The sequence below is a fragment of the Lutra lutra genome, chromosome Y, assembly GCF_902655055.1.
Source record: "Lutra lutra chromosome Y, mLutLut1.2, whole genome shotgun sequence".
Lineage (NCBI taxonomy): Eukaryota > Metazoa > Chordata > Mammalia > Carnivora > Mustelidae > Lutra > Lutra lutra.
Window position 1 is genome coordinate 461,422 of NC_062297.1, and position 14,922 is coordinate 476,343.

At 38.4% G+C, this 14,922-nt stretch overlaps 1 protein-coding gene across 4 annotated transcripts in view; it reads right to left on the reverse strand.

Annotated features, from left to right (window-relative positions):
• Nucleotides 1-14,922, reverse strand: part of LOC125092594 (probable ubiquitin carboxyl-terminal hydrolase FAF-X) — a 168,259-nt gene that overhangs the window by 104,635 nt on the left and 48,702 nt on the right. For all 4 annotated transcript variants that reach the window (XM_047716957.1, XM_047716959.1, XM_047716956.1 and 1 more), the window contains 3 exons: nt 2,367-2,482; nt 1,929-2,180; nt 1,715-1,853 (listed from right to left, as the gene is read on the reverse strand). In XM_047716957.1, the coding sequence (XP_047572913.1) occupies nt 1,715-1,853; nt 1,929-2,180; nt 2,367-2,482 (507 nt within the window). The remainder of the gene's footprint in view (nt 1-1,714; nt 1,854-1,928; nt 2,181-2,366; nt 2,483-14,922) is intronic.

Here is a 14,922-nt window from a genome sequence, read left to right on the forward strand (position 1 = left end):
GGGTGGCTCAGTTCTGCAGCATCTGCCTTTGGCTCAGGTTATGATCCCGGAATCATGGGATTCAGTCCCACATTAGGCTCCCTGCTGAGTGGGAAGCCTGCTTCTCCCTCTCCCACACCCATTGCTTGTGATCCCTTTCTCACTGTCTCTCTCTCTCGGTCAAATAAATAAAAAAATAAAATCTTAAAAAAATTTTTTTTAGATATTCACATACAGAAATGGTCCCATAAAAATGCACCTCAGCATATTCCTCATACTATCTGTGAGAATAATCAGTGTTATATTCCCAGTCAGTCTTACACATTCTTTGGGGGAAAAAAATGAATAGAAATGCCACAGCAATGACATACTGCTTCAAAAGTTTGCCAACATTTTAATTTTCTGTACCTTTCAAGGACTGGTAATAGTTCACAGACAAGGGGACATTTTAAGTAGTTAAATGAGTGCTGTTTCACAAAGTAGGTAAATGCCATACTTGAAACTTGACTCCTAACAGCGAATCAGAACCTGGGGTCAAGGTTACATACCATTTCTCAATAACCAAGAAGGCTCAAACATCTTAGACATTTTGATCATTTTCACTGATTAAAAATAGTTTTTTTTTAAACTAGGCTGTATGCCATTGTGAGCCTTGAACTCACACCCTGAGATCGAGAGTCACATGCTCTATTGACTGAGCTAGCCAGGTCCCCAATCATTTTCACTATTAAACTTAGTACTTGTTTAAGATGGAGATCATTCTTCACACATTTATACCCAGTACTGGCATACAATATATACTCAAAATATATTACCAAGCAAATACCTTACAAGGCTATGGGACAGTATTCATTTCAACACTTAAACATATAAATATCTATTTAAACTCTTCCCTTTCAATGCCAAAATGATAAACATAAATGATTCAAAAATTAACTTTTACAGATGCCTGGATGGCTCAGTTGGTTAAGCATCTGCCTTCAGGTCAGATCATGATCCTAGGGTCCTGGGATCAAGTTCCACATCAGGCTCCTTGCTCAGTAGGGAGCCTGATTCTCCTTGTCTACCACTCCCCTTGCATATGCTCTCTCTCTGACAAATAAATAAATAAAACCTTAAAAAAAATTAAGTTTTAGAAAGCATGACAGAATGTTAAATCAGAGATTTTATTCTTTTAATTGTAAAGTCTCACTTCAGAACTTGAAAGCAAACTGAGTTTCCATAATGCCAATTCATTCACTAACTTCCAGATCTACCCATTTAATCTACTGCATTTCAGCCAACCCAGCAAACTATAATTGCATCATTAATACCTATATTCAACAATGGTAAACTTACCAAAGTAATAGGATAGGTTAATAGGAAGTGATAGGTTAACTTACTAACAAATCATTTTTTATTACCATTATAAAAAGTTTTAGGATTTATTTTTTTTTAAGATTTTATTTATTTATTTGACAGAGAGAGATCACAAGTAGACAGAGAGGCAGGCAGAGAGAGGAGGAAGCAGGCTTCCCGCTGAGCAGAGAGCCCGATGCAGGACTCGATCCCAGGACCCTGAGATCATGACCTGAGCCGAAGGCAGCGGCTCAACCCACTGAGCCACCCAGGCGCCCGGAAAGTTTTAGGATTTAATAGTCATGAATCCGTGTCTCAATTTCAGAATTACTTTCTGTCGTTTCTAACACTGACTGGTGCTAATCTTATTCATAAAAGAAAAATCAAAGGGACTTACTGCCATTCGTTCAGCTGTCAGCCACTCTTCCTCCTCAGGATTACCATGCCGATGAGTATAATATGATACACTAGATATTACTTTGTTAATTTCATTCAGTGCATTCATCTTTCCATTAAAAGAAGAAATCTGCAACAATCTACAAGAGAAATTTTGATTAAGCATCATTTTAAAAAGTCAAGCAAATAATTATTTAAAGAGGGAAGTATCTTACCTGAGTATCATTTTCAATCTGAAAATTTCTAAATTTTTTACAGTTTCTTCTTGTCCCGGAATTCTGGAAGCCAAATTCTTCAGAGATTTAATAATCATTGAAAGGGCATCATTTTTTGTTTCATTCTTTGCTTCCTTTTTCAGTTCTTCATCAGTTAAGTTTTCTAAGAACTGTGGAACTATTTCTATAACTGGAAGAAAGTATTTTTTCACTGTATGTTGACTCAGAAACTCATAGCATTGTCCAAATGGTCTGAAATAAGGAAAACACAAAATTTCTGCTAATATCTATATTCTTGTAACATGTACTTTTAGTTTTAATACTTAGAAAATGTTATATTACCAATTTAAAATAAAAAAGACTAGAAAACTAACTTTTAATGATTTTCAATGCAATACAGTAAGTAGAATAAATACTGACTTTAAAAATATAACTTACTTAATAAGGGCTGCAATTATTTGAACACTCAGTGCTGATCCATTAACAAAACGATCATGCAAAATCTGGAACCCATTCAATGTGCCAAATTTATTGATCAGATCCACTAGCCAACCCTGCAACACAGTCAACGCCAAGAGTTAATTCTTTCCTATAATAATAATTTTCTAAGTTACATCTGGAATATATGTTTGAAAAGTCAGAAATAGGAAGCTCAATAAGATAACTACATTAAATTATCTTTAAAAAGAATAAATAATATTTGTGTTATATAGTCATTCATATATTTATGGAGACTTAAAATTTTTCCTGTTATGATTTGTTCTCTGTATCCCTTCAATCAGAAGCAGCACAGGCTCCAATTACAGAGTAGCTCCTAGGAGCACAGCTATTATTTACTCATGTCCCATATATTTAAACAAAAATTAAGCAAAGATTGTATAGCCAGCTAAAAACATTTTTATATATAAGAATGTAAAAAAAAAAAAAAAAAGGTATGTACGTATAAAAATCAATTGTAATAATACAAATGCACAAGAAAGATCATTAAGGGGCACCGGGGTGGCTCAATCAGTTAAGCAGTTGCCTACAGATTGGGTCATGATCTCAGGGTCTTTGGATGGAGTTCCAAATCAGTCTCCTTGCTCAGTGGGGAGCCTACTTCTTCTTCTACGACTACTCCCTACTGCTTGTGCTCTCTCATGCTCTCCTGAAGGAAATTAAACAAACAAACAAAAAAAACCTCATTAAATCTAAAAAGCTGAGTTTTAGCAGAAAACAAACAAAACCCAAAATAGGAAAGAGGCATTTCTACCCCCAGAGGCAGAAATAAGTTCTACATTTAAAAATAGGCAAGCGGTGCCTAGCTGGCTTAGTGGATTAAAGCCTCTGCCTTCGGCTCAGGTCATGATCCCAGGGTCCTGGGATCGAGCCCCACATCGGGCTCTCTGTTCGGCGGGGAGCCTGTTTCCTCCTCTCTCTCTGCCTGCCTCTCTGCCTGCCTGCCTCTCTGCCTACTTGTGATCTCTGTCTGTCAAATAAATAAATAAAATCTTAAAAAAATAAAAATAAAAATAAAAATAAAAACAGGCAAAAAAATTATCCAGGGGCGCCTGGGAAATGCAATGTCTAACTCTTGATCTCAGCAGATCTTGATCTTAGGGTTGTGATTTCTAGCCCGTTGTTGGGCTCCATGCTGGGAGTAGAGCCTACTTAAAACAAGAAAACAAAACAAAAAATTATTTAAGACACACGGGAAATGCTAAATAATAGAAAACTGTTTTAAGAATACATCTGTGTACTCTAATGCTAAATTCGATACAACAACCTAAAATAAATTTTAAAATCTCCAGTAAATCGATTACTTAATTTCTGAATAAATTCATTATACTACAGAGTGCCTGAGTGGCTCAGTCAGTGACGTGTCTTGCCTTTGGCACAGGTCACGATCCCAGAGTGTTGGGATTGAGTCCTGCATCTGACTCCCTGGACAGTGGAGAGTCTGCTTCTCCCTCTCCCTCTGTTGCTTCCCCTGCTTGTGCTCTCAAATACATAAAATATTAAAAAAGTAAAAATAAATTCAGTATACTCTATTCCCACCTTTATATTTGGTTTAGAAGGTTAAATTGAGGTATGGCATCAACTAGTTTTAAGATTAGAAAGCTTCAAAGTCGTATTGTTAAGAAATGACTTTATCTCCAGGATTTCTAGGAATCAGTCCACAATTTATAGCAACCAAACACTGAATCAAAAACAATCACATTTGGAGGAGTCAAGATGGCAGAGAAGTAGCAGGCTGAGACGACTTCAGGTAGCAGAAGATCAGCTAGATAGCTTATCTAAAGATTGCAAACACCTACAAATCCATCGGGAGATCGAAGAGAAGAATAGCAATTCTAGAAACAGAAAATCAACCACCTTCTGAAAGGTAGGACTGGCGGAGAAGTGAATCCAAAGCGACGGGAAGATAGACCACGGGGGTAGGGGCCAGCTCCTGGCGAGCGGCGGAGCAACGGAGCACAAAATCAGGACTTTTAAAAGTCTGTTCCACTGAGGGACATCACTCCAGAGGCTTAACCGGGGTGAAGCCCACGCGGGGTCAGCATGGCCTCAGGTCCTGCAGAGTCACATTAGGATCGGGGGTGTCTGAGTGTCGCAGAGCTTACAGGTATTAGAATGGGGAAGCCGGCTACAAAGACAGAGCCGAGGAGTGACTCTCAGCTCGGGGTTACCTTGAACTGGTCGCAGGCTCAGTCAGCTCCGAGCGCGGCCAGAGGCCAGGGTGACGGGAGTAATTGGGCTCTGTTCTCTGAGGGCGCACTGAGGAGTGGGGACCCGGGCTCTCAGCTCCTCCGGGCAAGAGACTGGGAGGCCGCCATCTTCATTCCTGCCCTCCGGAAGTCTACGGAAAGCGCTCAGGGAACAAAAGCTCCGGAAAGCAAACCCGAGCGGATTATTCAGCACGGCCCGGGTAAGGGCGGTGCAACTCCGCCTGGGGCAAAGACATTTGAGAATCACTACAACAGGCCCCTCCCCCAGAAGATCAACAAGAAACCCAGCCAGGACCAAGTTCACCTACCAAGGAGTGCAGTTTCAATACCAAGGAGAGCGGCGGAATTCCAGAGGAGGAGAAAGCAAAGCACGGAACTCATGGCTTTCTCCCCATGATTCTTTAGCCTTGCAGTTAATTTAATTTTTTTTTCTTTTTCAATTTTTTTTCTCTTCTTCTGCTAATTTTTTTTTAACTTTTACCCTTTTCTTTTTTAAGTTTTTTTTAACTAGTTTATCTAATATATATATATGTATATACGTATATACATATGTATATACGTATATACGTATATACGTATATACATATATGTATATATGTATACACATATATGTATATATATATATATATAGTATTTTCCTTTTTATATTTTTTCATTATTGGTTTTCTTAATTGTTTTTTTTTTGTTTGTTTGTTTTTTCTTTCTGAACCTTTTATCCCCTTTCTCCCCCCTCATAATTTGGGATCTCTTCTGATTTGACTAAGGCATATTTTCCTGGGGTTGTTGCCACCCTTTTAGTATTTTACTTGCTCCTTCATATACTCTTATCTGGACAAAAATGACAAGGCGGAAAAATTCACCACAAAAAAAAGAACAAGAGGCAGTACCAAAGGCTAGGGACCTAATCAATACAGACATTGGCAATATGTCAGATCTAGAGTTCAGAATGACGATTCTCAAGGTTCTAGCCGGGCTCGAAAAAGGTATGGAAGATATTAGAGAAACCCTCCCAGGAGAAATAAAAGCCCTTTCTGGAGAAATAAAAGAACTAAAATCTAACCAAGTTGAAATAAAAAAGCTATTAATGAGGTGCAATAAAAAAATGGAGGCTCTCACTCCTAGGATAAATGAGGCAGAAGAAAGAATTAGCGATATAGAAGACCAAATGACAGAGAATAAAGAAGCTGAGCAAAAGAGGGACAAACAGCTACTGGACCACGAGGGGGGAATTCGAGAGATAAGTGCCACCATAAGACGAAACAACATTAGAATAATTGGGATTCCAGAAGAAGAAGAAAGAGAGAGGGTAGCAGAAGGTATATTGGAGAGAATAATTGGAGAGAATTTCCCCAATATGGCAAAGGGAACAAGCTCGAAATCCAGGAGGTTCAGAGAACCCCCCTCAAAATAAATAAGAATAGGTCCACACCCTGTCACCTAATAGTAAAATTTACAAATCTTCGTGACAAAGAGAAAATCCTGAAAGCAGCCCGGGAAAAGAAGTCTGTAACATACAATGGTAAAAATATTAGATTGGCAGCAGACTTATCCACAGAGACCTGGCAGGCCAGAAAGAGCTGACATGATATATTCAGAGCACTAAACGAGAAAAACATGCAGCCAAGAATACTATATCCAGCTAGGCTATCACTGAAAATAGAAGGAGAGATTAAAAGCTTCCAGGACAAACAAAAACTGAAAGAATTTGCAAACACCAAACCAGCTCTACAGGAAATATTGAAAGGGGTCCTCTAAGCAAAGAGAGACCCTAAAAGTAGTAGATCAGAAAGGAACAGAGACAATATACAACAGTCACCTTACAGGCAATACAATGGCACTAAATTCATATCTCTCAATAGTTACCCTGAATGTTAATGGGCTAAATGCCCCAATAAAAAGACACAGGGTATCAGAATGGATAAAAAAACAAAACCCATCTATATGTTGCCTATAAGAAACTCATTTTAAACCCAAAGACACCTCCAGGTTTAAAGTGAGGGGGTGGAAAAGAATTTACCATGCTAATGGACATCAGAAAAAAGCAGGAGTGGCAATCCTTCTATCAGATCAATTAGATTTTAAGCCAAAGACTATAATAAGAGATGAGGAAGGACACTATATCATACTCAAAGGAACTGTCCAACAAGAAGATCTAACAATTTTAAATATCTATGCCCCTAACGTGGGAGCAGCCAACTATATAAACCAATTAATAACAAAATCAAAGAAACACATAGACCATAATACAATAATAGTAGGGGACTTTAACACTCCCCTCACTGAAATGGACAGATCATCCAAGCAAAAGATCAACAAGGAAATAAAAGCCTTAAATGACACACTGGACCAGATGGACATCACATATCTATTCAGAACATTTCATCCCAAAGCAAGAGAATACACATTCTTCTCTAGTGCACATGGAACATTCTCCAGAAGAGATCACATCCTCGGTCCTAAATCAGGTCTCAACTGGTATCAAAAGATTGGGATCATTCCCTGCATATTTTCAGACCACAATGCTCTGAAGCTAGAACTCAATCGCAAGAGGAAATTTGAAAAGAACCCAAGTACATGGGAGACTAAACAGCATCCTTCTAAAGAATGAATGGCTCAACCAGGAAATTAAAGAAGAATTGAAAAAATTCAGGGGCGCCTGGGTGGCTCAGTGGGTTAAGCCGCTGCCTTTGGCTCAGGTCATGATCCCAGGTCCTGGGTTCGAGCCCCGCATGGGGCTTTCTGCTCAGCAGGGAGTCTGCTTCCTCCTCTCTCTCTGCCTGCCTCTCTGCTTACTTGTGATTTCTCTCTGTCAAATAGATAAATAAAATCTTTAAAAAAAAAAAAGAATTGAAAAAATTCATGGAAACAAATGATAATGAAAACACAACGGTTCAAAATCTGTGGGACACAACAAAGGCAGTCCTGAGAGGAAAATATATAGCAGTACAAGCCTTTCTCAAGAAACAAGAAAGGTCTCAGGTACACAACCTAACCCTACACCTAAGGAGCTGGAAAAAGAACAAGAAAGAAACCCTAAACCCAGCAGGAGAAGAGAAATCATAAAGATCAGAGCAGAAATCAATGAAATAGAAACCAAAAAAACAACAGAACAAATCAACGAAACTAGGAGCTGGTTCTTTGAAAGAATTAATAAGATTGATAAACCCCTGGCCAGACTTATCAAAAAGAAAAGAGAAAGAACCCAAATAAATAAAATCATGAATGAAAGAGGAGAGATCACAACTAACACCAAAGAAATACACAGAATTATAAGAACATACTATGAGCAACTCTACGCCAACAAATTTGACAATCTGGAAGAAATGGATGCATTCCTAGAGACATATAAACTACCACAACTGAACCAGGAAGAAATAGAAAGCCTGAACAGACCCATAACCAGTAAGGAGATTGAAACAGTCATCAAAAATCTCCAAACAAACAAAAGCCCAGGGCCAGATGGCTTCCCGGGGGAATTCTACCAAACATTTAAAGAAGAACTAATTCCTATTCTCCTGAAACTGTTCCAAAAAAATAGAAATAGAAGGAAAACTTCCAAACTCATTTTATGAGGCCAGCATCACCTTCATCCCAAAACCAGACAAGGATCCCAACAAAAAAGAACTACAGACCAATATCCTTGATGAACAGAGATGCAAAAATTCTCACCAAAATACTAGCCAATAGGATCCAACAGTACATTAAAAGGATTATTCACCACGACCAAGTGGGATTTATTCCAGGGCTGCAAGGTTGGTTCAACATCTGCAAATCAATCAATGTGATACAACACATTAATAAAAGAAAGAACAAGAACCATATGATACTCTCCATAGATGCTGAAAAAGCATTTGACAAAGTACAGCATCCCTTCCTGATCAAAACTCTTCAAAGTGTAGGGATAGAGGGCACATACCTCAATATTATCAAAACCATCTATGAAAACCCACCGCAAATATCATTCTCAATGGAGAAAAACTGAAAGCTTTTCCGCTAAGGTCAGGAACACGGCAGGGATGTCCGTTATCACAACTGCTATTCAACATAGTACTAGAAGTCCTAGCCTCAGCAATCAGACAACAAAAGGGAATTAAAGGCATCCAAATCGGCAAAGAAGAAGTCAAATTATCACTCTTCGCAGATGATATGATACTATATGTGGAAAACCCAAAGGACTCCAAAACTTGTACAGGAATTCAGTAAAGTGTCAGGATATAAAATCAATGCACAAAAATCAGTTGCATTTCTCTACACCAACAAGTGAGAAGAAAGAGAAATTAAGGAGTCAATCCCATTTACAATTGCACCCAAAACTATAAGATACCTAGGAATAAACCTAACCAAAGAGACTAAGAATCTATACACAGAAAACTATAAAGTACTCATGAAAGAAATTGAGAAAGACATAAAGAAATGGAAAAATGTTCCATGCTCCTGGATTGGAAGAATAAATATTGTGAAATTGTTTATGCTACCTAAAGCAATCTACACATTTAATGCAATTCCTATCAAAGTACCATCCATTTTTTTCAAAGAAATGGAACAAAGAATCCTAAAATTTATATGGAACCAGAAAAGACCTCAAATAGCCAAAGGAATATTGAAAAAGAAAGCCAAAGTTGGTGGCATCACAGTTCCGGACTTCAAGCTCTATTACAAAGCTGTCATCATCAAGACAGCATGGTACTGGCACAAAAACAGACACACAGATCAATGGAACAGAATAGAGAGCCCAGAAATGGACCCTCAACTCTATGGTCAACTCATCTTCGACAAAGCAGGAAAGAATGTCCAATGGAACAAAGACAGCCTCTTCAATAAATGGTATTGGGAAAATTGGACAGCCACATGCAGAAAAATGAAATTGGGTCATTTCCTTACACCACACATGAAAATAGACTCAAAATGGATGAAGGACCTCAATGTGAGAAAGGAATCCATCAAAAGCCTTGAGGAAAACACAGGCAGCAACCTCTCCGACCTCAGCCGCAGCAACATCTTCCTAGGAACATTGCCAAAGGCAAGGGAAGCAAGGGCAAAAATGAACTATTGGGATTTCATCAAGATCAAAAGCTTTTGCACAGCAAAGGAAACAGTTAACAAACCAAAAGACAACTGACAGAATGGGAGAAGATATTTGCGAATGACATATCAGATAAAGGGCTAGTGTCCAAAATCTATAAAGAACTTAGCAAATTCAACACCCAAAGAACAAATAATCCAATCAAGAAATGGGCAGAAGACATGAGCAGACATTTCTGCAAAGAAGACATCCAGATGGCCAACAGACACATGAAAAAGTGCTCCACATCACTCGGCATCAGGGAAATACAAATCAAAACCACCATGAGGTATCACCTCACACCAGTCAGAATGGCTAAAATTAACAAGTCAGGAAATGATAGATGCTGGCGAGGATGCGGAGAAAGGGGAACCCTCCTACACTGTTGGTGGGAATGCAACCACTCTGGAAAACAGCATGGAGGTTCCTCAAAATGTTGAAAATAGAACTATCCTATGACCCAGCAATTGCACTGCTGGGTATTTACCCTAAAGATACAAATGTAGTGATCTGAAGGGGCATGTGCACCCGAATGTTTATAGCAGCAATGTCCACAATAGCCAAACTATGGAAAGAACCTAGATGTCCATCAACAGACGAATGGATAAAGAAGACGTGGTATATATACACAATGGAATACTATGCAGCCATCAAAAGAAATGAAATCTTGCCATTTGCGACGACGTGGATGGAACTAGAGGGTATCATGCTTAGCGAAATAAGTCAATCGGAGAAAGACAACTATCATATGATCTCCCTAATATGAGGGAGAGGAGATGCAACATGTGGGGTTAAGGGGGTAGGAGAAGAGTAAATGAAACAAGATGGGATTGGGAGGGAGACAAACCATAAGTGACTCCTAATCTCACAAAACAAACTGAGGGTTGATGAAGGGAGGGGGGTCGGGGGGGTGGGGCTATGGACATTGGGGAGGGTATGTGCTATGGTGAGTGCTGTGAAGTGTGTAAATCTGGCGATTCACAGACCTGTACCCCTGGGGATAAAAATATATGTTTATAAAAAACAAAATTAAAAACAAAACAAAACAAAAACAACAACAACAACAAAAACCAATCACATTCAGAAGAGTTAGGCAATTTCATCGTGTTTTTACTCATCCATGCCTACTTCTCCAGAGTAGCAAAGTTTAGGGTCCTCAAGTCCCTTACAGAAACTGAAGAGAGCAAACAGAACTAACTCTGCAACCTAATAACCTAGTTGTGAACAGCCTGACAGATTGGTTGGTGTCACTATTTTGGATGCCAGAAAAATCAAAAGTAGCTTGAAACTGAGACTAGGGGAATTCCATGGGAATGAGCAGGCACAGTTCATGAAAATGGCTAGCAAGTCTCCTAAAGTAAATTACTGATTGAGAAATACGATAGCATTCCTTGGGGTGCCTGGTGGCTCAATTGTTGAGGATCTGCCTTCGGCTCAGATTATGATCCCAAAGTCATGGATTGAGCCCAGTGTTGGGCTCCCTGCTCAGCAGGAGATCTGCTTCTCCCTCTGCCTGGTGCTCCCACTAATTGAGCTCTCCCACTCCATCAAATGGAAAACAAAACAAAGACAAACAAAACAAAAAACTCCTAAAACACAGAGTGAACAGATATACTCCAAAGGGAATGGGAAGGGAATGAAAACATGTCAGTACAAAAAAAAAAAAAATCAACTGAATAAAGTCAGTAAGGAAGGAAATAATATACAAAAGAACTATAAGATATATGGAAAACAAAGAACAAAATGGCACAAAAATACATCCTTCCTTATCAGTATAACAACACTGAACATAAGAAGATTAAACTTTTTAATAAAAAATATACAGATAAACATAATGGACAAAAAACCAGAATCCAGGAGGCACCCGGGTGACTCAAGTCAGTTAAGAGTCTGACTCTTGATTCTGGCTCAGGTCATGAGCCCTGCACTGGGCTCCCTGCTCAGTGGGGAGTCTGCCTGAGATTCTTTATGCCCCTGCCTGGCCCTCCCTCTACTTGAACCTCTCTAAAAAAAAAGAAGAAACCAGGATCCAATGACTAAAAGAGTCTATTTATTTAAAGATTTTACTTATTGGGATGCCTTGGTAGCTGAGTTGGTTAGGCCTCTGACTTCAGCTCAGGTTATGGTATCAGATTGCTGGGATCATACCCAGTACCAGGCTCCCTTCTCAGTGAGGATTCTGCTTCTCCCTTCCTCTGCCTGCCACTCGCCCCACTCATGCTCTGTTAAGTGCTCTCTCAAATAAATAAAATCCTTTTTTTTTTCTTTTTTAAGACTCATTTGAGAGACAGAGAACACGTGCCAAGAGAACAAAAACAGGGGGAGTGGCATAGGGAGAGGGAGCAGCAGACCCCCCGCGGGGCAGGGAGCCCGAGTCGAGTCCCATGCCAGGCAGGCTCTGTGATCATGACCAGAGCCCAAGGAAGCTGCTTAATAACCGAATGAGCCACCCAGTTGTCCCTGATAGAGTCACTTTTAGTTCTAAGGATATGTATAGCTTAAAAAAAATATGGAAAAATATATTTCATGCAGACAGTAACCAAAACAGAAATGGAATGGCTATCAAAAAAATGGACGGTTAAGTCAAAAACTGTGGTAAGAGACAAGACATGGAATGACTGAAGGTCAATTCACCAAAAAGATGTAACAAGCATGAGTCATATTCAGAGTTTTTAAATATATGAAGCAACTACTGACAAACTGGAGAAATAGTTCTAGAATACTACTTGGAGACTTCAATATTGCACTTCAAATAACAGAACTAAAGAGAAGAAAATAAGCAAAGATAATCTTACAAAACATTACAGAACAATCAACCTTTCAGATATACAGAACACTATACCCAACAAGGGCAGAATACATAATCTTTCTAAGTGCACGTGAAATACTCTGCAGAAAGAAGTCTTAAAAAGAGTAAAATTAGGGGTGCCTGGGTGGCTCAGTGGGTTAAAGCCTCTGCCTTTGGCTCAGGTCATGATCCCAGGTCCTGGGATCGAGCCCTGCATGGGGCTCTCTGCTTGGCAGGGAGCCTGCTTCCTCCTCTCTCTCTGCCTGCTTCTCTGCCCGCTTGTCATCTCTGTCAAATAAATAAATAAATAAAATCTTAAAAAAAAAAAAAAAAAGAGTAAAATTAGGTGTGCCTGGGTGGCTAAGTTGGTTAACTGGCTGCCTTTGGCTCAGGTCATGATCCTGGGGTCCAGGTATTCAGCCCCATGTCCATCCAGCTCCCTGCTTATTGGGGAGTCTGGTTTGCTTCTTTGCCCTTCCCCTGCTCATGCACTGACCTCTTTCTCTCAAGTAAATAAACAAAATTAAAAAAAAAAAAAAAAAAAGTACATCACAGAAAGCATCTTTTCAGAATACAATGGAATTAGAAATCAGTAACAGAAGAAATCTGGAAAGTTCACAAATATGAAGAAATAAAACAACATATTCTTAACCAATTGATCAAAGGAAGAATCTGTACCACAAGAAAAATTTATAGTTTTAAACAAAAACAAAAACAGACTTCAAGTCAACAATGTTAACATTTCACTTTAAAAGAAACTGGAAAAAGAGTATCTAACTAAATCCAAACTAGCACAATGAAACATCAGACCAGAGATAAATAAAATACAGAATACAAAAACAGAAAGAGGAAAAAGAAAAAAAAAAAAAAAATCAACAAAACCAAAAGTTCTTTCCTGAAAAAAAAAAAAAAAAAAAAATCAACAATTAGAAAAAATCCTACCGAAATCAGAAATGAGAGAACTTTATTATAGAGTTCATAGAAATAGAAAAATTAAAAAGTCCTATGAGTAACTGTATTCAAAGTATTATGAATTAGTGTCAACAAATTGGACAGATAAGATGGACAAATTTCTAGAGCACATAACTTCTACCACAACTGAGCAAAAAGAATAGAATCTTAACAGGCTTAAAATTTAGTGAGGAGATTGAATCACCAATCAAAAACTTTCCAACAAAGAAAAATGAGGGACCAAATGGCTTCATGAGAAAATTGCAACAAGCACTTAAAAAGAAGAGTTAACACCAATCTCAAGTTTTTCCAAAAAAGTGAAGGAAGGAACATATCCAAACTCAATTTAAGAGACGAGGACTACTCTGATACCAGAGCCACACAATGATGTTGCAGAATAATACTAACGAACATGGATATAAAACCCCTCAACAAGGTATTAGCAACATGAACAAATGGGACGTTTCTTCCTGGGATGCAAAGATGTCCTGATATACAAAATCAATCAATGTAACACACACGACATTACTAGAATCAAAGAAAAACAAAAAACAAACAAAAAAAACCACACCACATCATCTCAATTTATGCTGAAAAAGGGCCAGGCAAAACTCAACAACCTAAAATGATAAAAATGAACAAACTAAGAACAAAAGAAAATTGCTTCAAATTAACAAAGGCCACATATGAAAAACCGGTATCAAACTCAATGATGAAATACTGAAACCTTTCCAAGATTAGGAACAAAGTTCCTTTGTTTAGCTTAACCAAACCTAAACAGCTAAAGGTACTAAAGGCACCAAAGGCTAGCCATGGAACTTCGGCATGACAAGAAATGAGGGGCATCCAAATTGGTAATAAAATAGTCAAATTATCCATGTATGTACACATTTCACATAACTTTACAGGGATTCTGTGCTGTTATTTTTTTGGGTTCTATTTATGTATGTGTACACTGACAAAAAGCTATGTTCTGCTTTCTGCTTCTACTGCTGGTAACTTTTTCAATGTGTTCAAAAATGAATCAAAATGAATACAGTCTTTGAGACATTAAAAACTCACTATGGACACCTGGATAGCTCAGATGCTTAAGTGTCTGCCTTTGGCTCAGGTCATGGTCTCAGGGTCCCGGGATAAAGTCCCACATCAGGCTCCCAGGTTGGTGGGGAGCCTACTTCTCCCTCACACTACTGCTCCCCCTGCTTGTGCTTTTTCACTCTCTCTTAAATAAATAAAATCTTAAAAAAAAAAAATACCTATCAAGATACAAATGATGACATACACGTTGAAAAAAAAAAACCTCACTAAAATGACATGTAAAATAGGACACTAGAATGAACATACAAAACAGGAAGCTTTCTTTATATACTGTTCTGCTAATTCAGTGCTTTTGGCTAATTTCTTAGCTGTATTGATACATCATTAGTTTTTTTAAATTTTCTACTGAACTTCCTTGAAATTAATTACAATTTGGGCAGCCTGTAT